Here is a 26,620-nt window from a genome sequence, read left to right as displayed (position 1 = left end):
GACGCATCGCCCTCTTCAGTCTCCTTTTGCTGAGTAAATACGATCTGGGGAGCATAAATTTGCAACGCATCCTTAAGGCCAAGGCTGACCCTACCCACCAGAACTTGGCGTGAGAAGATTTCTGTTGTTTCTGCCTGCTTTCAAAGCACTGCTGTCATTCTTGGAGGCTGTGCAGGAGAACACAGTGGCTTTCACAGTGGATGAGTGCAGTCATAAGGGTTTAAAGACAAAAAGCCCTCGACTGTCTTGAGAAGTTTGGCAGGTTCTTCCTTAGTGACTGTGCTTCCTCATATGGTTTTTGGAATCAGGTGTAGGCTCGGGGGTGCAGCCAGTGGAGGTGCTGTGTCTCTGTCACATCTGTGCCATACTGCTCCGAGCCCTGCTAGCAGGAATGGGTTCTGCAGCGCACAGCTGTGGCCCCATGCAGCTGGTGAGGGTAATACCTGGTGGCCCCATCCCTCCCACGGGGACTGCAGGGCGTGCATGAGAGGCAGCAAAGGCTGGGAGGGAGGGAGGAGGGGAGGCAGATAAATCAGCAGCCCACGTGCTCGTATTCAGAGCCAAAACAACGTGGCCAGGTGGAGTGGATACTGAGCGTGCCTCTTTCCATCTCATCTGTGATGCTCAGGGTTAAATTGCTCTACGTAACTGCAGAAATGTCAGTAGAGTGGTTCTTTTTGAACTCAGTACTTCAACAGCAAGTAGGGATGGATTGATTTAAGCACAGTAAAACTACGCAGTCCTTTAATTCATTTTTAATTCGGCTTTTGGAACACCGCCTGACCCAACTGTCATCGCTTTCTCTCTTTCAGACAAACCCTGGACCAATCAAGGCAGCCAGTTCCCACTCCGAGCACTCTGCTGCCGTGTACTGCTACAACTGCTCCCGGAAAGGACATTTTGGATATGTAAGTCTCAGCAGCCTCTGCCTCAGTGCTGGCTGCATCTCTGGCATAGAAGTTCATCCCTCTCCCACAGGTCATGGCTGGAGGAGCCAAGCTCATGCTGCACGCCGGGGTGCTCTAATGAAACATTTGTCAGTCTGCAGCACTGATGAAATCAGCGTAGGCCGCTGTGCAGTGATTATGCCCATCTAATCTTAAAGACGTGGAAAGAAAGAGAAGTTACTATGTCAGGTTTATTGGTTTGGTTTTTAAGTGGGTCTGTAGGGAGGAAGAATACGTAGCGGACAGTTACTAAACAGAGGTGTATTTTTTTCCCGTTTTTCACGTGGTTTATGGAATGAAAAGGTAGTACCTTGCTGCCACGCTCAACATCACAGAAGGTTGTCTACAGCAGTCAGCCCAGCAACTGGAATTTCTGTTCTAGGAGTTCTCCATTTCTGCCTCTTCTGAGCATGCCAGTTCGTAGCAGCTGAATTAAGCTTAATGGCGTGCTGTAAGGTGCGGAGGTGGTGATCATGAGTGGTCAAAATTGGAGTTGTGCTGCATCTTCTAGGATTACTTCCAGACCTTTATCACCTTTTCTGGCCTCCCGGCTTGACAAGTGCAGCTCTGGCCTTGCAGATATCTAGCTCAGAAGACGGAGGGTTTTTTTTTAATAAGTCCAGTAGCCACAAGTGTTGTAGGAAATGAGTGTTACACGTGTGTTGGTTAAGTCTATTGCTTCCTACTGCTTAGAGAGAGTAAATTGTCTGCAAATCCCTTCCTCTTTCTTGCCTGCTCTGTGTGTTCACTCCTGAAAAGCATGCCACTGTTTTCATCTGAATTTTTAATCTGTGTGGATAATAAGTGGGACAGGCAGGGCAAGTTTGCTAGCATGTTCTCCTGGCTGATCTGAAAGAGGAGGAAAGAAAAATTCTAATGTCAGGCAGTCTTTGGAGACAAATGAAGGCATTCTCTTTGAGCAGTATGTTGAGGCTGCTGTGTGTATTATGGAGACGCTGCTGCCTTCACAGATGCCTTGGAAGAGCCAGGAAATAAGTGGCTCTTGCAGTCCAAGCTAGGTAAGAGGCATCAGCAGCCTGGTGTTACCTGTGGGAAATGCAAGCACTGCAGGCATGGCCTTGGCTGCGGTACGTGAGTCCAAGTCCTTGACTTTGCATGCAGGGTGTCTGCTCAAGACATGGCTCCACGTGTGATGACAGTGCAAGACCTTGGCAGTTCAGTCGCAAGAACCATCTTGTTCTGTCTGGTATGTGAGACTTCAGTAAATTAAAGTTTCCATAAAGGCAGCTCTGAAACGGATCCTGTTTAACAAGACTACAGCCACAGCCAGTGATGTATATACACTGAAATGAAGATATGCAGTGAGACCTGGATTGACGTGCTTGAACAAAAAGTGGAACTCATTGCTGGCAGTGAATGAGGAGCAGTTTACTGAACTCCCCCCCAGAAATGGCATTCGAGGAAGGCAGCAACACATGGTTACAAATGAGCTTTAAAAATAATTAGTACATTCCTGGGAGGAGATGATAATCATTACTTGGATGTAGAAATTGTATAACACGAGTAAGGGAATAAAGTGAGTCAGGAGCAACATTTTCAGCTATCAATATTAAAGATAAGTCAGTATTTTCCCTAGCATACAAGGAGCAGAAATAGCCTCAGCAGTGACTGAATGAAAACTGAGAAGTCAGTAATAAAGCAGAAGGGCAGAAATTCTCACCAGATCTTTCGGTTTGCACACAGAGAAGCATCCCAGGTGTGCATTGCGTTATATCACGATCACTGGGTATTTGCCATCAAATCACTAAACCTTCTCTTTGCAAATGGCTGTAGAAATGGGGCTGGTGGCCTGCTATGCATATTTACGGAGATGCAGCTGGACAGGCAATACGTGTGAGATTGGTAGCTCTCACTGACTTAAGAAAACTGAGGTCCAAATCAGTGTCTGTACTCATGCAGCGAGCAGCCCTGTCAGAGGTTGAAAATCCTGGCTGTAATTAATAAAGGAAAAAAGCGTGGGTTTTTTGGAGGGATTTTGGGTTTTTTTTTTGGTGGTTTGTTTGTTTCTATTAGAGTGTTGTTATCAGTAAGCATTACTGGTGATGATAAGCACCTCTCAACCTTTTTTTTTTTTTCCCATTTCTGCACTGCAGGAACCCTCCTGCATTGCCTTTCCCAAGCATCGAAAGCAGAGGAATAACAGGCTACCAAGAAGAGAGGGCTGCTGTTAGTCTTGGGTGCGCAGAACACAGTTAGTGCTTCCCGTGGCAGCCTGCTTCTTTCCACGTTGCCATTTAATCTGGCTTAGGAACGTTTGAAGTTCTCTTTCTCTGTTAGAAGCCTGGCTGGGGAGACCTCTCCCAGCAACTCGGGCAAGAGCAAAGCTGGTAAATCCTGGAGTTAACTGCACCAGTTTGTGTGAGAAGGTCACTGTGGAGCACACGGGGGAGTTTTGCAGAAGTTGAGGTAACAATGGCATTAGCTGCCAAAGGTTCTGACACCTGGCAATTACGTTTACTGTATTTGCTGTGTTATTTATTAGTGCAGTTGTATTTTTAAACTCAGTATGAGCTACGGGGCTAACAAGGGAAAATAATCTTATTTTCTTTAGTAGACTTCACGTTACAGTCCATCTTAAGCAATCCGCACCTCCAAACCATTGCGTTTCAGAGTCCATGGCAAAGATGATGTGCTCGTTCTGTGGGACATCCGTGTGGGAAAGTTAAGGAGGAAGCAAATTAACTGTGGACAGCCCCTTGCGTTATTCAGGCTGCAGCAGGCTTTTAAGGCAGCGGGGATAAGGAGCTGACCAGCAACCACAGATGTGCTTTGCATTCACATCACAATATGCCGATCGCACGGAAAATTCCTCCTGCAGGCTGGTAGCAGGCTCTGCTTTCCATCCTCTGCATGCCCCCTCCAATGGCAAACACTGTCCCAAGAGTATTGAACAGTACAAAGCTTACCTGGGAGGAAGGGCACTGCTCGGTGCTTGTTGGACGTGGCTGAGTTGATTTTCCAGTGAAGTTTTCTGTTGCAGCAGAAAAGAGAAGTGCTAATTTTGGTGGCGCACGCATTCAGTTCACTCGTGCTCCCTTGTCAACAAGCGAGCAAAAATGGGAAGTGGTGAAGGGCTGTAGTTCTGCAGGGCGAGCCGAAGATGTTGTGTAGCATCCCAGCCACAGTTATTGCAGAAGGAGAAATGTGTCTTGAGGTGCTTCTGCATAAAGCCAGTCCATGTTGCTTGCGGTAAGCTCTGTGGAAATGCTTACGTTTTCTTCCGTTCAAGGCAGGCAGACAGCCCTGTGCCCAGCACAGAGCCCGCTCTTAGTTAGGTGCCATTCACACGAAGCAGACGTATTCATTTCACTGCTTTCCTCTCCCCTTAAACCTGAGGAGGTGAGTGGGGACCCGGGGGAGGTCAGTGGGGCGGTGTCTTTGCGGGGTGTGCCGGGTGCCTGTGGTCACTGAGTGGCTGAGGTGTGCAGAGTGAAATCCGGTCTGACCCAGCAGTGCTCTCTCGGAGGACACTGCAGAGAATAACGCCGTTCTTCATTTGACTTCAGCCAAGCGAAGGCCATTTAAAGCTGAGGTGAGGATAGGAAATAACGTATGAAATGCGTTTTTTATGCGTCGCTCTTCTAAAAGGGAGAGAGGAGAGTGCAGAAGGGCACATGGGGACGGGGAGTCTTAGAGGCCTCGTAGGGCACAAGTCACAAATGCAGGAAGGAAAGCTGCTTAGATAGCGCGGAGATACAGTGAGCAAAAGCTCCTCGTGGTTTATTAAACCCCCACCACGCCTTTTGAATGTGCCACATTTCTGCACACGCATTTCCCTCCAAGGGATCCGGGTTTAAAAAGCCCCCCTGCACCTGGAGGGGTTGACCTGAGGAGATGAGGCTTGTGGTCGTGCCGGAGAGCCAGCTGCAGTGGCAGCAGTGGGAGCTGGCACAGCCCTGTCAGGATCCCCTGAGCCCTGGATCTAGCAGCGTGGTTGGCATAGCGTTCCCCTGGTGTCTACCTGCTTCTAGTTCTCTGCCTTGAAGACTGGTGTGGGTCAGTAATAACTATGGGAGGACACGTGAGTCCTTCCACTTGCTGCAAGGGAGCTGCAGGTTGGTTCGTGGAATGCATGCTTTTCTTTGTGCGCCGAAAGAACTGTTGAAAATCAGTAGAATCATCAGTAGCACCATCGGTTTTTAATGAATTGCTTGCAGCACCTGCAGAATCCAGCTCGTTCTGTTTCCCATGAAATCGCAACCCAGCCTCACCTAGTGATTTCAAATGTGTTTTGCAGGAGTGCTCAGAAAAGCGCATGCGTGGGAGCATGTTCCCTGCTTCTCCCTTCATCCACTACTACGACGACGAATGTGACCTCAAGAGGAGAGCAAACAGATTAAAAAGAAAGATTGCAGGTACAGCACACTTTGGGAGATCCCTTTTTATTCTCAGTTCTGTGAAATATTTTCCCCCGGGCTTGCTGCTTTCTGAAATACTGCCAGATTGTTTCCGTGCCTTGGGAAAAGCTATAGGAATTTGAAGAGGTAGTCCAGGAGTAAGTAGTAAGAGATCTGTGACCTTATTCTTCTGTGTACCATGGAGATGTGTCATGTCAAAGCCCCTAGGTGAGTGTTGTCAGATGTTTTCGTTCTGCTGACACTGGAGTGGTAATAAACTAGCAAGAGGAGGCTTAAACTGTGAGTTGATGAGGTTCTTGTCTGTGGACCACCAAAAAGATCTACCAAACAGAGATGCCACGTGCGGGGAAAACTGCAGTGGCTGCGGCACGGGGCTTCGGGTTTTCATTGCACGTACTGAAGTGAGCTGACCTGTTTTGCAGAACTGCAAGAAGCTGGCCTTCTGCCAGTGCAGCCAGAGACACCATGGCAGGAGGAGAAACATGGAGGGCACAGCTGCAAGAAGAAGCCCTGGGAGGAGCACAGTAAATGCAACAAAGATGAGTGTCGCAGGAAGAGAAAGTCATCATCCCGGGCAGACAAACAGAGAGCAAAAAAGCACAGAAGTGATGTTGAGAGGGGCCACGAGATGGAGGATGACTTCCCTAGAGGGCATCATAAGCAGACATCCAGGGGCAGCAAAAAACATCACAAGTCCATTCTCCAGGCATTTGGCAGCAAGAAGGAGCACGGCCAGCAACTTCTGGAAGCTGCTAAAAGGAAGAAGAAAAGGAAAAAACAGAGAGATGCCAGTCCTGATTTCAATGAGAATTTATTCCTTATTAAACAGAGGAGGAAAAAGTCTAAACAGAAATCCTCCTTCTGGTGAGGAGGTAGGTGGGTAGCACTGACAGTTGCTGGCCCTGAGCCTGCCTGTTTTTAGTTTTTGTCACTCCTTACACACTGAATTAGAGTATGTCCCTGAGTCTGGGGGACACGCCAGGCCCCAGTCACACGAGGAGCATCCCTCTCTATTTCCAGAGGAGATGCTTTGTCTGTTGTGCACTGTTCTCTTGGCAGGGAGCATTTAATATTTGTGTCTGGAATAACTGCACTTTTTCAGCAGTCCTAGTGTAAGTTTGCTGTATTTGCTTGTAATGTGAGGGGCTGGGCTGGGGAAGGCCCGTGCTGCTTTGGGTAGGATTTCTTTCTTTGCTGGTGAGATGTAGCTCTGATAGGGGGATCTTGGCACAGCGCTCGTGCTGACGCTGAAGGGAAGCTTTCACATTGGCAGGAGCTGGGGTCCATGTGTGGAGATGTGCATGTTCCCATCAGCCACTCTCCAGGTTGCACTCATGTCCCTTCTGGAAGGTGCTGTGGAGGTTATGCTTTACACTCTGGGAAGTGACAGTCTCCCACCTCACTCTGCAGTGTAGGCCCACCACCATCAGTGCCACAGCTCTGGGTGCCAAGCATGGGCAGGCTCTGACTGACCGCATTCCGTCTCTTTGCTGGCTGGTTGGAACAGCAGGAGAAAGCAGATGAGAAAATATAGCAGAGTTTACATCTCATGTTAGATTTGTCACTGTTCCCCTTGGTGTGGGAGTTGTGTCTGCAGAAATGGTAGAGCGTGAAGAGTGTATTTGATTCCAGACACAGTGCTTAAAACTTAATAATTAAATTTATTTGTAAGACAGTTATTTTTGTACTCTGGAATTGGACGTTGTTTAAAGTTTTGTAATAGCAAATGCTTGACCAAATGAATAATCCAAATAAAAATCTACGTGGGGGATATCCATAGCCATCGGTTTGCTGTACACTGTCTTTCATTGGCAAGCGGAGCTACTTGAGAACACAGTATCTGCTTCCCTTATGTTGAGCTGAAACTGCAGCAAAGACAGGAGATCTCCTGGTTTTATTGAGGCAGGATCTGTACTGCGGTATACCACCACTTCTGTTAAGCAGGAGGAAGCAGCTACCAGCACGTTTTCGCAGAGTTAGATGTCCTCTCTTTCTTCTTACCAAGAAATTGGCCTTTGGCTAGAGTTGTACTTCAGAGTTGGAAAGAGTCTGTAACGTGTGCAAATGCATGGGTATACAAGGAGGAGAAACCAGGAGGGCATTGCAGTACAGAAAAATGGGGGCTATCTTTCTAACCAGTACTGTTCCACTCTCCGTAAGTTCCCCAGCTTTTTGTTTGGTAGGGTCTCAAATGACAGCACGGGTATTTCAGTGTCCGTACCATCTCTGTCCAGAGCTGTTTGGAGCAGACCTAAACCTACATTGTGCTTGAGAACTGTCAAGGACATCTTGTTCAGAACCCAGTGCCCAGTTTTGAGTAAGTGCCTTCGTGCTGGTGTCTGAAATTCCTTTCTTCATCGCTGTCTTCAACTCCCTGAAAGGAGGCTGTAACAAGGTAAGAGTTGGCCTCCGCTCCCAGGACACAGCGTTAGGATGAAAGGCGATGGCCTCAAGTTGTGCCAGGGGAGGTTCAGGTTGGATATTAGGAAAAATTTCTTCTCAGAAGAAGCAGTCAGGTGCTGGAATGGGCTGCACAGGGAGGTGGTGCGGACACCATTCATGGAGGTGGCCAAGAATCATTTAGACGTTGTACTTAGGGACGTGGCTAGTGGGCAGTATTGGTCGTAGGTGGATGGTTAGACTGGATGGTCTGAGAGGTCTTCTCCAACCTGAACGATTCTATGCTTCTGTGTAATAATTGTATTAAACAAATAGTGCAGATACTGATGTACAAGTCAGGGTAGCCACTTTGTTTCAGAGATACTGATGTCTACAAGTGGCCCACGTGCAATGCCAGTGTGATGTGGAACAGGTGAGTTTTCCTCAGTCTTCCATCTGAGGCCCCCAGCTACTCTGACAGGAATTAAATCAGCCAGGAGTCCAAACTGAGTGGTTCCTCTGAGGTTCAGTGACCTTAAGCAGTCCTATTTGACACTGGACTCTTATGGACTTTTTTAGATTCAAGTATGTGCCTGAACTATCTTGGGAAGCCAATGGTGGAGAATTTAAGCAAAGTCAGTAACTTATGCAAATGGCTGGGTGGACCCACAGAAGTCTGCCCCGTAGGTTGTGGCCTCTGTGCCAGTGGGCACAGCACTGCAGATGAAGGCCAGGAAGTAATCAACTGGGAAGCAAGGCTGCAGTAAAGCTCCCAGGCTGAACGTGAGGCAGCAAAGCTGTGGTAAATGGAACAAAAGACTGCAGCAGTGTATACAAAGGAGTGTGTTAGCTGCAAGTCCCTTTAGGTCATGGCATGTTAAGATACAAGCTCGTGTACTGACTTTTGTCAGGCACAGCACTTCCAGATTGAGCAAACCTGCTGTGCAGTGCACAGAATCAGAGGGGTTCCAGATAATGCAGCCAGCAAGAAAAAATGGAAATGGATGAGGCGCTTTTTTTTCTTCCTCCTAGAGGGAAGCAAGCATGAAAATAACGTTCAGCGGAGGACTGGCTTTCTTAAAATGGAGTGAGTGGGGCAGCAAAGCACAGGGTTAACATACAGCAGGTGGGGATAAAACGCTAAGGACACAGACCTCGAAACGGTAAGGATAGCAGAGGACCACAGCAGATTGTCTGAGCTGGGATGGAGCCTCACTGTCAGGGCTTTGAGGAGGGGCTGAACAAACACGAGCTGCAGGCAAAAAGAGATTTCTGAGGAAGCAGATGTGTAGGTGGGCTGCTGAGGGCCCATTCTGCAGTAGTCTCTGAGCAGATCGGCCCTGCCCTCTCTGCCACATAAGCATCAATGTCCCACTCCTCTGCTGGGTGGAGCAGTGTCAGACGTGGCCATGTCCAGGCACTGCTGATGTTAAGAAGAGCAGAAGAACCAAGATAGCTACACCGCCCTGCATGCGTTGGACTGTCCTGTTGTGCCTGCAGTAACTGCTCTCCAACCTAGGCTTGCATTTGTTTGTCTCAAATTCCTGGCCCTGCATTAACATAACCATCGTAAACCTCGCACTGAGTGCTGCAGCCTTCATAAATGTGGGAGAAGAACCATGCAGCAAGACAGAAGGGACCTGCCTCATGGAATCATGGAATCACTCAGGTTGAAAAAGGCTTCAAAGAAAACCCCAACCCGCCCCACCGTGCCCACTGCTCACGTCCCTCAGTGCCACATCCCCACAGTTCTTGAACACCTCCAGGGACGGTGACTCCACCACCTCCCTGGGCAGCTGTGCCACTGCCTGAACGCTCTTTTGGAGGAGAAATTCTTCCCAATACCCATCCGATCTTCCTAATATCCTCATGTCAACCAGCAGGGCTGTAGCAGGAACCATATTTCCCAGGAGATGGAATCCCACAGTGTTGGACACTGCATACACCCAGCCAGGAGCAGATCTGTGCCCTGCCTATCGGTAAGCTGCACGGACAAGGAAGGGAGTTGTTTCTGCTTTACCTGCTGGTGAACCCATGCCAAGTGTGCAGTCCAGGTGCTCGGCTCTCCCTAACCACAGTGCGGGGCTCCACTTATGGGTCACTTCCTTGTGCTATTTGAACCAAAACTGGTGGCATTTAATCCTGGCAGGCTGCTGTCCATGCCTCCTGTAACTATCATTTGGCTTTCTGTTGAGCAGCTAATTAATCGTACAGAGGTTAGTGCAACAGTAGCAAAGTTGAATTTGCATTAGATGGAGAGGGTGGGATGCTGAAAGCAACAAGGACTGATGCATTTTCTACCAGCAAAAGACCTTGCTACATTTGCGGCTATTTAAAGGAAAGCACGGCGCTGAAGTTCCGTTCTGCACCTGATGACTTGCAGACCGGGCTGCTTCCATCAAGCTCCATTTTATCCTATTAAGCTAAAATGTGCTTCAGCCTGTCATTCCTCCCACCTGCTATTTACTCCCTCCCTTAAAGAACTGTCACTCTTTGCTCCGGAGATGCCTGGGACTAAAAAACATGCTTATCCCTGGAGAGGGCAGAGACTCGAGGTCACAGCTGATGTGCACTGGTGAAGCAGCATGAGGAAACCTACATTGCGTGAATAAATAAGTGGCTGTAGCTCAGCCTGGGCTGGGTGGAAGAGACAAGATGGATGGATCAAAAGGTTGCAGTCTTGCTTGGTAATGGGGGCAGCCGTCCCTGGAGTAAGAGGGGAGAAGGGAGCGTTCGGTCTATGATTTGCTGCAGCAAGGCTGGGGAAGGAAGGAGTGCTGCGATTTGAGGCGTGCTTCTCTGCGGGATACCTGTGTGCATTGGGAAAGAATTAATGACTTTTTTTTTTCTTAACAGAGAGGAGCAGATGGGTGGGCTCCTCTTTGAATCCTTCGTTTCACCGACGTCTGCCTAAAATGTATGGATACGTCTATTATAATCACGTATGTACTAGGCACGTATGCATACACAATAGCTGATGCCTTTGTACGTATGTGTGGTAGAATCACGTGGGATTTCATCTGACCAGGCATGCCTGAGCAGCGCTGCGTGGAGCTATGGGAGCACTGATGCATTTCAGGTGATGGAAGCTGCCCTGTGTGGCTGCCAATGCCAGAGTGCTGCATGCCTGCCCGGAGCTGCCTCGCGTGCTCCAAAGCAGAGCCCTGAGCTGCAGGCACAAAGGGGACGCGCTCCGATGTCACACCGCATCCAGAGGAAGCACCAGGCAAGAGCAGCATCCAGCATTTGAGAGCTCACTGCTGAGGCCACTGAGTTGATGTCAGAACGGGGCTGTGCTGGCGGCGTTGCTGTGCCCTCCTGGCCCTGCCTCGGACAGATGGGTCTCCTCCTCTCATTGCAGCTGTTCTCCACCTTTCTTTGTGAGAGCTGGCCTCCGGCACTGCGACTTCCCAAGCACGAGGTCCCATAAGAATTCACTGTTATCCCGTTCCAAAGGGCTTAGCTCTAAATGTCCCACTGTAGAGGAGATACCTCCATGCCGGCCCGTGGCCAGAGACGGTTCTCCCTCCTCCTCGTCCCACTGTGCGCTCAGAGCTTTGCAGTAGATTTTGCTGGGTTTTCTGTGCGCTGTGCTTCTTCATTTTGTCCCATAGCTTCGCCTGCACGCGTCGTGCAAAGCCCGTGCCCCTCCGTGTGGGCACTGCAGCTCGGATGTGAGACCCACGGCTTTGGTGAGGGTCAGGAGAGGCACAGCACTGTGGTCCCATGCAGCGGGTGCTGCCCGGAGCCCAGGCTGGCAGCCACAGGCTTTGTGTCGGCGCCAATGTGAGGCACGGCGGGCAGTAATTGCACTTTTTTGCATTGCAAAATGATTATTAGCACCTCGGTTCATTATCAGAGCAAATTTAATTTTTCAGTGTAAAGGAAGCGGTTGTATTTATAAATGAAACACTGTTTATACAGCCAGGGGAAAAAAAAAAGAAAAAAAAAATTAATTCATGACAAATGTAAGGAAAATTAATAGTCTTTAACCAGGACAATATTTGACTGTCTAATTGTCTAATTGTGCTCCGCCAGGTAAAGCACACTCTCATTTCTGCCGGCTCCTGACGGAGATTTCCATAGAAGTGTTTTGCACTCCTGATGGAGCTGCGTTTAAATATTGTGTTAATTAATCTTGCACCGAGCAGCCGGGCCAAACCTCGTAAGGGTGCTGCGGGAGCTCAGCGTTCTGCGGTGGATCCGTGCCTCTGCGGAGGCACTGTGTGCACTCGGGGAGGTCTCGTCTCATCCGAACCCGTTCAGGCAGAAATAAGAAAGAAAAGGGAGAGGCCGAAGATGGGCAGAGCAGGCACAGGGCTCGCAGCATGCCGAGTGGGCACACCGTGCCTGGTGTGCAGGCGCTGAACCGCAGAGCAGCGCGGGGTGCCGTGGTCACACTTGGGAACTGCCAGGCGAGCACACCGACACGCAGCACCGCGGATGGCCGACTGCTCGCACGTGGGAGGGAAGAGGTTCAGCAGGATGTGCGAAGCCACCAGCAGTACTGCAGCCGCACGGGGGGTCCTCAGCACAGGAGGGATGTGGAGCTGCTGGAGCGCATCCAGAGGAGGGCCACAAAAAGGATCCCAGGGACGGAACAGCTCCGTTCCGTTAGGAGGACAGGCTGAGAGCTGGGGCTGTGCAGCGTGGAGAAGAGGAGGCTCTGGGAGACATGAGAGCGGCCCGTCAGTATCTAAAGGGGAACAAAAGAGGGGGACAGACTCTTGCAGGGTCTGCTGTGCAAGAACAAGGAGAAACGGTTTTAAGTTAAGGAGGGGAGATGTAGGTTGGCTATAAGGAAGAAGGGTTTTTTACAATAAGAATGGTGAGGCACTGGAACCTCGGAGCCCAAGATGTGGTGGAAGCTCCATCCATGGAGGCATTGGAGGTCAGGCTGGATGGGGCTCTGAGCACCTGGTGGAGCTGTGGATGTCCCTGTTTGTTGCAGGGAAGATGGACTAGATGACCTTTAAGAGTCCCTTCCAGCTGAAAAGGTTCTATGATTCTGTGTCTGTGTCTGGTTCCATGAGGGTTTCTGTATCCCTGGCTCAGGACTAGGCTGTCTGTGACACCAGCTGTCCCCTTGTCAGGACATGAGTGTAGCTGTGACACCCACAAGCACACTCTGTGTGCAGCAGTTGAGGTGCAGACTTGAGGACAGTGTGCTGGCTCATTAACACTCCCCGTTACACTTGGGATCGGCATGCCAGGGACGCTGGTTGCACTGGAGCCCTCCTGGTGCTGTGTTGGCACTGCTGTGCAGATGGAACTCACAGCATGCAGTGAGGGGGCGTAGAGCCCACCACAGGGCCGCACATGTCCCTGTTGGGTGCACAGGGCAGGCCAGACAGGCAAATCCCTGTGCAGTGCAGACAGAGCTCCATTGGCAGTCCCATCTCTCACTGTGCCCCACGCAGCCTGGCACAGCTCTGCTCAGGACAGCTTGGAAGCGTGCAGTCTCTTCAACTCAGCCTGCCAACTTGAAGCCAATTTGCATTGGATAATTATTTTCAATTAAGTGATAACAATCCTGTTCCGAACAGAAATAATCTTGTCCAAAGGCCAAACAGTTTATCCTGTCTCGGAGATGAGGCTGCAGCCTTGCGGAGGCACACATCAGTGTCAGCGCTGTTATCACCTCCGCTGTGCTGAAGGGAATGGCCCCTGCTCGGGGAGGGTGGAACAGAACCTGGTGTGCTAACTTAGCAACATCACAGTGCTGTGCTCCAGTAACCCGCTGCGCTCAGGGCCTTCCCAGTCATCCAAGGGGTGTGAAACCCTGCTGGCTCATTCATGTCACTGGGTGGGAGTGGGGCTGTGTTTCCTTGGCACACCCCCGTGCTGAGCCCGCTGCCCTCCTCCTCCAGCAGCTCCTGCAGCACTGAGTGGGGCAAGCATGTGCTTTGCACAGCAAGGGTCGACCAGAACAGAGGCGTGCACAGATGTGGCTCAGCATCCCCACGCGGCTGTCTGATGGCAAAGACCAGATACCAGACAGACACCTCTCCAGGAGCAGCACCCTCTGCAAGGATGACAGAGCTCTCTGGAAGCAGCCTGCAGAAGCCACCCGGGTGCATCTGCATGCCCTCCCCTTGGGGCTGGTTGTGTGCAAGGGTGCTTTACTCGTGGTGGGCAGTAATTGCAGCCTGGTGAAGTTTACACATAGGTTTTAAATCTGTGAGTCTGTAGTAGTAAGAAAAGACAAGCGAGACAGCCTGCTGCCCACAAAGCAAGGGGTCAGCAGGGCTCCCTGCCTTTTCCTAGGGGGGAGGTGAGCCCTAACCCTAATGATAGCCCTTACTCAAGCCCAGTCCCATCCCAACCCTAGTTCTAAACGTAATCCTAACGCTAACCCAAAACCTAACTCTGACACAACCCAATCCTAGCCCTAACCCTCCCCAAACTACCTCGCCAGTTTGACAGAAGAGTCAGGAATCTCGACATGGAGAAGTGTCGAGCCTATGGCCATTTGTTGGCGCTGCCCAATGGATGTCACAGCTGCCAGGCAGACGGAGGCAGCAGCTCAGCCAAAGGGTGGGTAGGTGAAAGACCTGATGTCACCCACCTGCTCTGCTGCGGGAAACAGGCAAACACCTCTGTCTGTGCGGGGAAGTGCCAAGGAGCAGCGGATGGTGCTTGATGAGGGTTGTTGGCTTTTATTTCTCCTTAACTTACTTTTTTTTTTTAATCCACTGTATTCCAGTCAGTTGGGAAGATTGGAATCCAAAGCTCCTGCAAGTGAAAAATAGCAAATCCAATATCTTTTTAGTGGTGTTTTTATATTCAAATTAGACATAATCTCTATGAATAAAATTACTGTTCCCAAAGGGATCATGCCCAATTTAAATGTATAAAATGTCATTAAAGGGGTGCTGGCTTGCTATTAAAATTTAACTCCAGCAAACCCCTGACGTCCTTTGTATTATAGTTTTACAATTAACCCGGAGATGTACAATCTGGTACTGTACAGTAAGTGCATTGTTTCTGACAAGCCCGCAGCCAGACCAACTGCTGAAAGCATCACCACATCCGAGCAGAGACGCTGCACTCCTGCCTCTGGACCCCGCTGCTGGGACACCCCACAGGAATCCCCCACGTGTGGGGCTGATGCTCCTTCCCCTCGTGGTCCAGGAAAGCTGCCCTAGCTCGCAGCAGGCAAAGGGTGCAGGACCTCCTGCCCCAAAGCTTTTCTGTCTCAAAAACAAAGGGCACCGGGGATGGGTGCCCATCCCGTCCCATGAGGGATGGGAATCAGCGCAAGAATTGCACTGCAAGAGAAGATGAGATTCTAAAAGTGCCTCGGGAACCTGAACTTACAGCGTTCCATGGGGTCCGTGGGTGAGATACATCCCAGGGTCCTGAGGGAAGTGGCTGACGTAGCTGCTCAGCCTCTCTCCATCGCATCTGAGAACTCGCGGCTGTCAGGTCAAGTCTCCACTGAATGGAGAAACGGGAGCATCACAGATATTTGTAAGAAGGCTCCTGGGGAGGGTCCTGGCAATTACTGACCTGCCAGACTAAACCAGTGCCTGCTAAGATCGTGCAACAGATCCTTCTGGAAGTCACGCTAAGGCATGTGGAGGACAGCGGGATGGATAGAGAGGGCAGGCATAGCTTCACAAAGGGCAAATCGTGCCTGACTCACCTACTGGCCTTCTGCAGTGGACTGAAAAGTGAAGAGCTGGTGGTCGTCCAACTCAGCTTCTGCAAGACGTTTTATGTGGTCTCCTACGATATTCGTGTCTTTGAATGGGAGAGAGATTATTTGGATTGACAGACTGTAAGATGGATAAGGAATTGACTGGACGGCTGCATCCAGTGAGTCCAAGGCTCAGTGCCCAAATGGAAACCAGTAACAGGTGCTGTCACTCAAGGGTCCGTGTTGGGACCAATACCACTCAATATTTCTGCAGCACAACACGGTCACCGTGATGGGAAGGCACCCAACACTTGCCCCGGTGCAGGCGGGGGCCAGCGCAGCGCTCTGCCATCACCCCTCCCCCTGTTGCCTTTCAAGACCAGAAGACATCTTTTCTTTCTACCAGCTAATTACTACGCATTAAAGGGTATATAAATGCACGTTTAAATATGCGTTTAACTGTCAGGTTAGTGAACTGCAGGTGAGCGAATATCCACGTGACAAAAACACTCACATCTAACTAGCGTGCAATGAATGGGGCAAAATACTCAAAGCGATCTCTTACTCTGTAGGAGTGAAATACCTTCCAAAGCATTTTAATTACGGCTGTGGTGTTCCAGATGCCACGCCTGGTCTTCCTCGCGCCCTCTTCTTCCCAAAGCAACAGAAAAGACGCCTTAAAACCCAGCACTCCCCATGCATAGAAGGGAGACACTGGGCTCCTGCAAGGCTGTCACTGAGGGCACGCAGGCAGCAGCACGGAGTGGGCACCCCAGGCCTGGGCTTTGCTGCTGGCTGCCTCCTGCTCCGTCACCTGCCCGACTCAAAGCACATCCAAGGGAGGCACTCAGCCGAGACGTGCGGCTGGGCACCCGCTCCTGCTGCAGATTAGCCTTGTCATTGTGTTTATGAGAGTAAGAGAATCTTTCGCCGCTGCAATGTTTTTCCATTAGCCATTACAAGGAGATGCTGCTGGAGGGGACAAGGAAAAGGCCTCTCCTATGCATGACTGAGCCACAAAGGCCAAATCAGAGGGACAGGTTGCGCCCTGAGTAATTCCTACCTCGATTTCCATGTCAGGACTTGATGAGGCACGTAACAAAAAGGCTTCTCCTTCCCTGCACGCTGCAGAGCCCACCCCATGTCCACAGATGCCGCCTGGATCTCGCTGCCAGAGGAGGCCCCAGCTCTCAGCTCCATGCAGGTGCCCTGGTCCGCCCATGGCTCCAGCCATCAGAAGGCCCCTCGGGAGCGGTGGGAGCCTCCGTGCAGGCAGCAGCCAAATGCAGAGCTGAGCCCGGGCCTTTGCAGGCTTCCTCTGGCACACAGAGCTGCACCGCACAGCACGCTGCAGCGCCTGCATGAGCCCGGAGACCCAGCAGCATGCACACATCCCACACCCTCACTGCACAGACACCTTCCCGGGCATGTTCTGCACATCCTGCCCCAGGGAGGGGGTTTTGCTTCCCTCACCAGTGGGAAGCAACAGCTCGATGAAAATTACGTCTCTTTTCTAAAGGAAGTTCCCAGGTTTATGCTAACGCCCGAGTGCTTCTGAGCCATCAGGTGACTGACAACGCATCAAATCACATTTCGCTTCAAAATACACGAATCCGAAATGGAAACAGTGACAGATTTGGCATCCGGCAGCCTGGGGGAGAAATGCCCCATCCGGGCATTCGCAACAATGGATTGCATCTAAAACAGGCCTGCGTTCGGTCCTGACCACTAATGCTCTGCTCAATCGCATGGAAAAAAAAAAAAAAAACCCAACCCTTTTTAATTCTGAAAAGGAAAACAGTTTAATCATTGTAAGAAACTATACCTTCAGGGTATCGCTCCAAAATACAGGCGGAGATTAGGAGGGATTTGTGAGATGGTGTTTATTCCCAACTTAGGTGCTTTCCATAAATTAATTATAAAAGCGGGCCCAAGCCAGCCAGGAGAGCGCTGGGAAATTCTCAGAGTGTTCGTCATTTCCATGCACTAATATTCATGCCATCTGCCTGCTGCTCTCTCTTTGCCCCACTGCCAGCAGCAGCTTGCTTCCTGCGCTGCACCGAGTCCCTCTCCCCAGCCCTGCCGCAGGTAACTGCCCCTGGCGCACGGATGGGTTCCTACTGATGGAGGAGAGGATCCCCTCTGCCGAGAGCCAGGAGGCAGAGCAGCAGCAGGGAATGCTCGGAGAGGGATGGGATGGGGCTTGCAGGGCAGGTGAAGCCCAGCCTTGGCCTGGTGAGGAGGTGGGGTGCTCCCACGCGCTGGTCCTGCTCCCCTGCACTGCCCTATAGGCATCCTGGTCCTGGGGAGCCAGGAGGTGTTTGGTGGAGCGACCCAGTGAGGGCTCACCACCAGAGACGATGGCAGGGTCACGTCCCTATGTCCCTACGAGGCCTGCAGCACCCCAGGGAGCTCTGCAAAGCCCTCAGCCTACCTGGCAACCGAAGGGCAAAGGGCCAGCAGCGCCAGAGGCAGCTGCATAGCAAATTAACCCACAGGTTTAGGTTATCCGACCCTTCTCACAGCCCTACTTCTCACAGCTGCCACGTCACGCGGAGAGGTCCCGGTGACCCTTCTCCTGCTCACAGCTCACGGAGCAAGCTGCTGGCATCCCGAGCTCATGCCCCTTTGCTATCAGACAGGATAGATGGTGCGGCCCTGTAAGCAACAGCTCCTGCCCTACAGTGAGGCAGAATGGGGCCAGACCAGGCGTCCTGCTGCTGCTGGGCTGTGCCGTGCAGCCCTCACTGCCCTGTCCGCCAGCACAGCTCAGGGGAGGAGTTGGCATCCACCCCTCTCTCTCATTTTGCCTCTCAGAAAGGTTTTGCTTCAGAGCCTTCCTGAGGTGCAGCTGTCAGCAGCTCTGACCAACAAAGAACGGGCAGCAAGTGGGTCACACGGAGAGCCAAAGTGCAGGGCTGTGCAGGATGGCCTGGTGGGCAGTGCTGGGGGGGGGAGGGGGAAAAGGGAAAGGATCCGTCGCCGTGCTGCAGCAGCAGTGCAGGGATATGCTGGACAGCACACACCGCCGGCACGAATTCTCACCTGATAAGAGAGGGAGATGTCAGTGCTCACGATAACTCAGCTCCACACGGCACAATGAAATTTCAAGCAATTATGGAAAAGTACAATGGCCTCTGCTGGCCTAATCTGACAGCGCGCTGACGGCAGGAGCAGGCATGCATCGTGATAAAGGAAAATCCCGCCGGCAGCACACAGACTTGTTAGATAAGCCGATAGCTCACACAGCACAGACCATTCGTGCCAGAGAAAAGCACGGCGAGTCCCCCGCTCTCTGGGTTTACCACAGAAATAAATAAACCAGCCATTGAGATCAGACAGCCGCACACTGCGGCTCTCTCCAGCTCTCTCGCTAAGCCCCCGTCAGGCAGTGACAGCCCGTATCTCCGACGTGGTGATGGAGGGCAGAAGCCCTGCCGGTGGCAGCAATCCTCCTCCACGAGGGCAGCAGGCAGCTGTGCAGGCCACGCGTGGGGCTGGCGTGTTGCGAGCCCTCCGGGCATCCGGGCAGGAGGTGAACGCTGGAGCTGCAGGTGGAGCCGCCTGTTCCGCTCAGCCAATAATGCCAGTCCTGCTGCGAGCTGGGCGTGCTCTGCTAGGAGACACAGGTGCTGGCTGGGTCCACCCCACCGCCCCGCTGGGCCTCCTGTATGGCAGAGCCGTGCTCACACGCTGCCTCGGGAACTGGAAGTGAGGGGGGGCTGCAGCTCAGCAGGCAGCCTGCGTGTGGGAGCGGGCTGGGAGAGAGCAGCCAAGTGGCACAGGGACGCACCCAGGGCCCACCAAGAGCAGCACACGTTGTCACCGTCGTCTGACACGGGTGGCACAGCACCCCACTGCAGCAGCCGGTGCCGTTTGGTTCCAGGAGTCCCTCCTGCGTGAAGGACATCATCGCCACCGCTGCGGGGTCAAAGACAGAGCTCTGCTGCAGCGGGCGGCAGCCTCAGAGCTTCCGCAGAGGGCTCGTGGAGGCTGCAAGGGATTTGGGGAGAGCCTGACAGAGCCCGAGGACGCGTGCAGGCAGGCACACGTGCGAGTGTGCGCCTGCACGCCTCCTGTGTTCTTCCATCCGAGCCACGTGCACCGCGGACCTGCCTCGACTCCCGCAGCCGGGCAGAGCTCCGTGCACCACCGCAGGCAGCCCGGCGTCGCAGCGACCTTTCGTGATGCGGGGCTGCGATGGCTCCGCCGCGGGTCGGAGTGTATCCTAACAGTTATTATCTCCGCTCCTCTCCGCGGGCTGCGCAACCAGTCGGGAGCAGCGATCTCGCGTACATTTGGCATTTGCACCACGAGCAGCGCTACAGGAACGGAACCTCCGACGTTTCTGCCACCCCGGGGGATTCGTTTTCCAGGGAAAGCCCCAGCGGCGGTCTCCCCCACCAAACTCAGCGAGCGCTCCCACGCCCCGCATCACCGAAGGGAGGAGCCCGTCCGCTCACCCCGCTCGCACCGCCGCCTGCCGAGCCCTCTCCCCGCCTCCCCCCCCCGCGCTGCCGGGCTCCCCGCGGGCCGTGCGGGGGCGCTGCGGGGCGGCCATGCGCCGGGCGATGGCGGTGTTCGTGACGCGGCGGATCCCGGCCGAGGGAATGCGGGTCCTGTCGGAGGCGGCGGGGTGAGCGCCGGGCAGGCCGGGTCGGGGGAAATGCTGAATGCTGAATGCTGAATGTTGAATGTTGAATGCTGGATGGAGTCCGGCCCCGCTGACGGCCGTGTCCCGCAGGTGCCGCTTGCAGCAGTGGGACTCGGAGGAGCCCGTCCCGCGGCGCGAGCTGCTGGCGGGGGTTGCGGGCAAGCAGGGGCTGCTGTGCCTCCTGTCCGACCGCATCGACGCCGAGGTGCTGGATGCCGCTGGTGGGTGCGCGGCCCCGGGCCGGGGCTGGGCGAGGAGGGGGGCGGCGGTGTCGGTGCGGAGCTGACGGAGGGGTGGGCGGCGGTGTTTTGCAGGGCCGAGCCTGAAAGTCATCAGTACCATGTCCGTGGGGTTCGACCACCTCGCCCTGGACGAGATCAAGAAGCGGTAACTTCGGTGCCGTGCGGCCGCGCCGGGTGCGCGCCGCTTCGTGACCGCGCCGTCCGGCCGGGAGGGGAGGGGAGGGAAGGCGGGGGGCTGCGGTCCAACCCCCGCATCCCAGAGCTTGGAGCCCAAAGGCGGTCGTGCCCTTGTGCTGCAGCGAGGCCCCAGCTGGAAGCGCTCGGGGTGGGGGCGGCAGGCAGGAGGGATGTCCCCCCGTGGCTGCTTAAGCTCCTAGCGGGGGTCTATCCCAGAAGCGCAGAGGTTGCATGCTGGGGTCGGCAGCGTTGACGTCGGAGGGCTGAGCCCGGTGCTTTCCTTGCAGGGGGATCCGCGTGGGGTACACCCCCGACGTCCTGACCGATGCCACCGCGGAGCTCTCCGTGGCTCTGCTCCTCGCCACGTGCCGGCGGCTGCCGGAGGCGGTCTCGGAGGTGAAGACGTGAGTACGTGCAGCCGTGAGCTGGGGCTGGGGCTGCAGAGGGTCGGGCGCTGCGGGAGGATGCGCCTGAAGCCTGACAGATGACATGGGGCTGAAGCTGGAGTTCCACCGCGCTGGCACTGCGGGGTAACACAGAGTCCACGGCAGTCCTGTGGTGTGGAAACAAGTCGTTCAAGGGCTGCTAAAGGGGCAGAACCTCCTCCGAGCACCTCTGTGCGTGCTGTAGATAGGTGATCAGTGGTTGAGAGCCACCGAGTCCTCTCTGGGGTTCTGGGGACATGGTCAGAGTTCTCTGCCCAGCTGCTGTCCCAGGGCTGTGCTCAGCAGCACGTCAGTTCAGCCAGCCCTGAGGCTGCTGCTGGATGCATGCAGTTAGAGCAGACTTGCAGACAGCAGAGGTGTCTGGAAGCAGGGTGCACATGGCCCATCGGTGGCAGAGGAGTTCGCCTTCTGCAGTGTTGTGGTTCGTGATTTTCTTGCCCAAGCCCCAGGTTTTGAGGCAGGCCTTCCCCTGCTGCTTTATTAACATCACTTTCCTTCTCACTCTCTCTGCCAGCGGTGGCTGGACGACCTGGAAGCCCCTGTGGATGTGTGGCTACGGGCTGTCTGGTAGTACGGTCGGCATCATAGGTCTGGGGAGAATAGGTAAGTGCGTGTCCTGCACCAGGTGTGTGTGCTCCTGCTGACAGCAGGCTGCTTCCAGAGCTTCAGCCAAGGTTTGTCCCCTGTGCTCACTTATTTGGAATCTATTAGAACAGCAAGGGAGGGTGGAGCCACTCTGAGCAGCTCTTGATCCATCAGGCGTAACCCTTAGGACTTTTTACTCATTCGCATGCGTCCACCGTACCCAAATGCTACAGCAAACTGGACATTGGCCTCCTGGCTTTCAGTTAAGCAAACAGAAAGCTTGACAAAGTACAGGACCGTCTGCTTGGCACCCGTTCAACTGTTGACTTTGTCAGCGGGTTGCTCTTTCTTTCCTCACGTTCTGGCTTGCTGCCTAAAGTGGCTTCGGGTTTGATATCCCAGGGTTGAGCATTCGCTCCCTTGAGGAGCTGCAGAAGGCAGTCTCACGGGTGCAGTCCTGGCTGGGCACACTGCAGAGGCCCTTGGGCAAGATATGTGTTCCGTGAGCTGCTGGGCTTCCAGCCAAAGCACTCGCACGCTGCAAGGTGCACCGCATCTTCCCTCTCATTCCTAGGGCAGGCGGTCGCCCGCCGTCTGAAGCCATTTGGGGTCAAGAACTTTTTGTACACTGGAAGTCGCCCGAGACCAGAGAATGCTGCAGAGTTTCAAGCTGAGTTTGGTAAGAAAAATGAATGGAACAAGACAAACGCGGGCTTCAACTTGTTGCTCTTAGCGTGGTTGTGACGGTCCAGCAGATCCCGGGAGTATCTCAGCTGGCACACAGGACTTCTCTGCAGGCCTGCTAGAGTCCCGAGTCCTGCACCAAGTGCTCGCTTTTCAGTCCAAAGCCTTCACGTGTCCAGTTTGTACTCTGGATGCATAGTGATTGCTAGACCTTGTTATGCTCCTCGTGTTTTCCACTGCTCGGAGGAAGCTGCTGTCCTCTGGCCCAGGAGTGGAAGTGGCACGAGTCAGTGCCTGTACTGTAGAAACGGATGGCAGATTATATGTAGGAACAGATATAAACTGTCGTGGCGGTACTTTGTTGTCTGAACACGAAAAACAATCCAAGCCCCCCCTTTGGGGCAGACGGCTGATTGTTGGATGTCACTCTGGATAAATTCTGATATAAAAACAAAGCACCGTGATTGCATCTGTAGCAGTATCTCAGTGCAGTTCATTCGGTGTCTTCCTGACCTCGTGTCTCTCCATTCACAGAAAAAGGCTGGCAAAGCCTTTGCAGGGCAGCATTCTCTCTCTGGTGCTCCTTACGTGTTAGAAGGGCTGCAGAGGCATCCTGGTGATGCCCATGAGCAGAGCTGTGACCTGTGTTTCTCCTCCCAGTCCCTCTCACAAAGCTGGCCCAGGAGTCGGACTTTGTCGTCGTGACATGCGCTTTGACTCCGGACACCCAGGGAATGTGCAACAAGGATTTCTTCAGCAGGATGAAGAAGACCTCTGTGTTCATCAACACGAGCAGGTGACAGCAGCCCCGTCTTGCGGCACCCTGCTGGTGGCCGTGGTGCTGTGAGCCAGCTGTGGGGCGCGCTTTGTGAGTCCGTGCAGCGTGTGCAGTCAGCGTGGTGAAGCCATTTGCACACCCTGCAGCCCACTCTGTCCATTGTGAGGGCTCCTGGGATCCAGAGTAAGGAGGAGTTGACTGGGGAGGGGGTACAGGTGCTGTCCCTGCCCAGGGCCCTGTGTGCAGCCCCAGGGGGATGGATGCGCCAATGACCGCAGGGGCTGGTTTGACTCTGTGGGAGCTGTGCGAGCCCATCTCCCTGTTGTTTTTGTGTTGTTGTTTGTTTTTCCAGAGGGGCTGTGGTGAACCAAGAAGATCTGTATGATGCGTTAGTCGGTGGCCAAATTGCAGCTGCAGGCCTGGATGTCACAACGCCGGAGCCACTGCCCACCGACCACCCTCTGCTCAAACTCAGGAACTGTGGTAAGCGGTGTGTTTGGCTGCCCTGGCCCCTGCCCTGCCTCCTCCTGCTTGGAGAGCCACCTCTGCTGTCAAGGCAGAGGGCCTGCTGGCTGATTTCCTTGGGGGCCTGCAGATGGTGAACAAGAGCTTCAGTGTTTGCGGCAGAAAGGAAAATCATGTATTCAAGCAGCGTCTAGGTGACGGTTGTGCTGCGTGGAGAGCTGTTAAAGGCCTTATAAATGCAATCTAAAGTAACCTTGGAGATATTTCAGTACTCCAGAAAGCAGTTGAGATCGGCTTGTCTTTTAACGTCTTTCAGATGGATCTACATTCCGTAAGCCGGGCTGAAATTCATGAGGGAATTTAATATGAGCAGGTGCTGCTCTCAGTTACAGGCAGGGCAGACCTAGAGGCAGAAAACAGGCAGAAATGGAACACAGAGGAAGCACTCGTCTCTAAGCAAAGAGTAACTCTGGTTGTCTGCAGCTTTGTTGCTGTTAGCATGTCAGGGTGCCCGTTCCTACCTTGCTGTCTGTGCTTCACCTGGACAACCTGCTCTGCACTGAGCCAGTGCACAGCATCCTCTTGTGCACCCGAGTGCTTGGTTTGGTCATGCTGTGTGCATGCCTTCATCTGAAGGACCAGGATTCCGTGTGAGGGTGCAGAAGGCAGCAAGATGCCTCTGTCAAGAAAGGATGTTTTTTGGCTGAGAAAAAAAATCTCTTCGGTAGACAAGTCATTGGGAGGTCAGGATGAAAATGTGGACGTGCCCATGACTGGATGTCCATTGCTGAAATAGAATCACACAGTCGTTAAGGTTAGAAAAGACCGCTAAGATTGCCACGTCCAACCATCAACCCGTCCCCACCAAACCACGTCGCTCAATCCCACATCTCCCTGTTTTTTAACACTTCCAGGGAAGGTGACTCCACCACCTCCCCCAGCAACCTGTTCCACTCCATTTCTGAGATGTCTGTCCTCATATCCAACCTGAGCCTCCCCTGGCACAACTTGAAGCCACCACCCCTCATCTTGTCGCTGTTACCTGGGGGCAGAGGCCAATTCCTACCTCCCATACTGAGCAATGCATCGGGTGTTTGCGTTTCTACGCTCCCCACAGGTGCTGTCTGTGATAAAATGGACAGAGGCTGCAGTGCAGGCTTTTCTCTAGCTCGGGCAAGTACCCAGCCATTGCTAATGTTCTAATCATGTGCCATTAAAGCAGCTTCGGCATGTTTCTTACCATCACCTAAGAGGAGTAGGTTGCGTTTTGCTGGTGACAGAGTGGTGGCACAGGTTGCCCGGAGAGGTTGTGGAGACCTCCATCCTCGGAGATCACCAAAAGCTGCCTTCTGGTGACAGCCCACTGCCCGTGGGCTTGTTTGCCACCGCACGTACCTTTCCAGCACACCCAGGAGCCTGCAGGCCCCGATATTCTGAACAGCGCTCAGGCTTACGCCCCTTTCTTTGCCCGCAGTGATCCTGCCACACATCGGGAGTGCCACCTATGCTACACGGAGCACCATGGCAGTGCTGGCTGCTGACAACCTGCTGGCCGGCCTGCGAGGCGAACCTATGCCCCACGAGCTGCTGCTGTGAGGGCTGGGCCTGCATCACCACCAGCTCACCGTGAGGGACACGGCATCACGCGCCGGCCTGGGGGAGTGGGCAGGTGGGTCCTGTGCCCCTGCTCTGCAGCTGAGGGGTCAGCAGCATCCACAGCAAGAGAACCACACTGTAGCTATTAAAGAGAAGTAGTGACAGTGGTGTGTGCCTTTCACTTGGGAAGGAGAGGCCTCCAGGCACTGGCGCCACAAGTGCTTGTAAGCGGGGAAGAGAAATGCTGTCGCTTCAGGTGAGCGTGAGGAGGCGGCCCCCTCAGCTCTCTACTGCAGCTCTCGGCTCTCATCCAGAATCACAGCATCACGGAATTGTTAAGGTTGGAAAGGACCCTAAGATCCCCACGTCCAACCCAGCCCGCCCTCACTGCGCCCACTGACCGCGTCCCTCTGTGCCATATCCGCACCGTTCTTGAACGCATCCAAGGGCAGTGACCCTCACCACCTCCCTGGGCAGCCATTGTCGGTGCTCGATCCCTTTGTCTGAGGAGTTTTTCATAGGAACATCCAACCTGACCCTCCCCTGGCACAACTTGAGGCCATCACCTCATCCCATCGCTGTTACCTGGGAGCAGAGGCCGACCCCCACCTCGCCACAGTCTCCTTTGCAGGGGAGCAGTGTTTCTCCATAGCCTCCTCCAGAAGGGGGAAGCTCTCCTGCCCACACCTGTGATGGCACGTGTTGGTGCAGCAGCAGAAGTGGGTAGGTCCCACGTCTCAGGAGAAGCCCTGATGAGCACATTTCAGGGATATGGGGGGGGGTTCACTGCTGTAGTCTGTCCCACCCATACACGAGGACTGGAGTGCTGCTCTCCTGCCCTCAGCAGCACCCTGCCCAAGTTGTGACGTTATGCCTGGGGAAGCATACCAAGACGACACCTTTTCCTTCAGAGAAACAAATGGTGTCTGAGACGTTGCATTGTCACGTGGCGCTGGAAGGAGGATTTCAACCCGTGTTTAAAAACAGTCAATAGGAAATCTCACTCTGAAGGTATGTGTGCTGGGTGTCCACAGGGGCACTCCTCCTGTGCTGGCTGCCACACAGCTGCAGTGCACAGGGCTGCATGGCAGGCAGCATGTTTGCCAGCGTGCCCAGCAGGTGCCAAGCTGCTGTAGAGAGCCTTGAAGGAAGTGTGTAAGTGACTGTTGTAGGAGAACTGCTGCTGGCACCCCAAAAAGGATGGCAGAGCTGTTCTGCATCCTCTCCATGAGCTCTGTTTGTCAGTGAGTGTGCTTGCCTTGCAGCTTGGCTTCAGAGCAGCCAGATGCTGATAGAGTTGAATTATTCAAGACTCGGCATTTTTGGAGCCCCTAGTTCCAGGGAAATGGGAGTAGGCAAAACCTCACTTTAAATGCCCTATGGCAAACTGAGTTTGTGGCCAAGGAGGAGAGGAGTGCTTTGGTTTAACCCCCAGTGGTCAGCTGAGTACCACCCAGCTGCACACCCACTGCCCCAGGAGGGGTGGGGAGAGCATCGGGAAGGGAGAAAGCCATGAGTGCAGGCAGAGCAAGACAGCACGAAGGTGGGCCCCAGAAGACAACAGCACCATGGGTTCTGCAGCTGGATACGCTGCCAGCCAGAATTACAGCATCACAGAATTATTACTGTAGGAATAGACCTCTAAG

General features: G+C 53.4%; 2 protein-coding genes and 1 long non-coding RNA gene across 13 annotated transcripts in view; 2 read left to right on the top strand and 1 right to left on the bottom strand.

Moving 5' to 3' along the window:
• The window catches only part of ZCCHC7 (zinc finger CCHC-type containing 7), a 104,273-nt gene extending 97,168 nt beyond the window's left edge, over nt 1–7,105 (top strand). For all 10 annotated transcript variants that reach the window (XM_015280801.4, XM_424418.8, XM_040655848.2 and 7 more), the window contains 3 exons: nt 813–908; nt 5,206–5,323; nt 5,749–7,105. In XM_015280801.4, coding sequence (XP_015136287.2) covers nt 813–908; nt 5,206–5,323; nt 5,749–6,194 — 660 coding nt within the window. In that variant the 3' untranslated portion in view covers nt 6,195–7,105. The remainder of the gene's footprint in view (nt 1–812; nt 909–5,205; nt 5,324–5,748) is intronic.
• LOC124417501 lies at nt 6,687–18,873 on the bottom strand. Of its 2 annotated transcripts, XR_006932384.1 has the most exons (3): nt 15,026–18,873; nt 14,274–14,440; nt 6,687–12,401 (listed from the first exon to the last, which is right to left on the bottom strand). It is a non-coding gene; the product is annotated as an uncharacterized LOC124417501 (long non-coding RNA). The 2 variants fall into 2 exon arrangements; XR_006932383.1 differs by having other exon boundaries at nt 6,687–14,440.
• Nucleotides 18,874–19,888: 1,015 nt separating this feature from the next.
• GRHPR (glyoxylate and hydroxypyruvate reductase) lies at nt 19,889–25,138 on the top strand. Its single transcript, XM_424417.8, has 9 exons — nt 19,889–19,983; nt 20,092–20,222; nt 20,316–20,388; nt 20,708–20,824; nt 21,381–21,469; nt 22,026–22,130; nt 22,796–22,931; nt 23,266–23,396; nt 24,853–25,138. The coding sequence occupies exons 1-9, from the start codon at nt 19,907–19,909 to the stop codon at nt 24,972–24,974; spliced, it is 981 nt and encodes a 326-aa protein (XP_424417.3). The 5' UTR covers nt 19,889–19,906; the 3' UTR covers nt 24,975–25,138.
• Nucleotides 25,139–26,620: the final 1,482 nt, after the last annotated feature.

This window comes from Gallus gallus, chromosome Z, assembly GCF_016699485.2.
Source record: "Gallus gallus isolate bGalGal1 chromosome Z, bGalGal1.mat.broiler.GRCg7b, whole genome shotgun sequence".
NCBI classification, from domain to species: Eukaryota; Metazoa; Chordata; class Aves; order Galliformes; family Phasianidae; genus Gallus; species Gallus gallus.
This window is presented reverse-complemented; position numbering and strand designations above follow the sequence as displayed.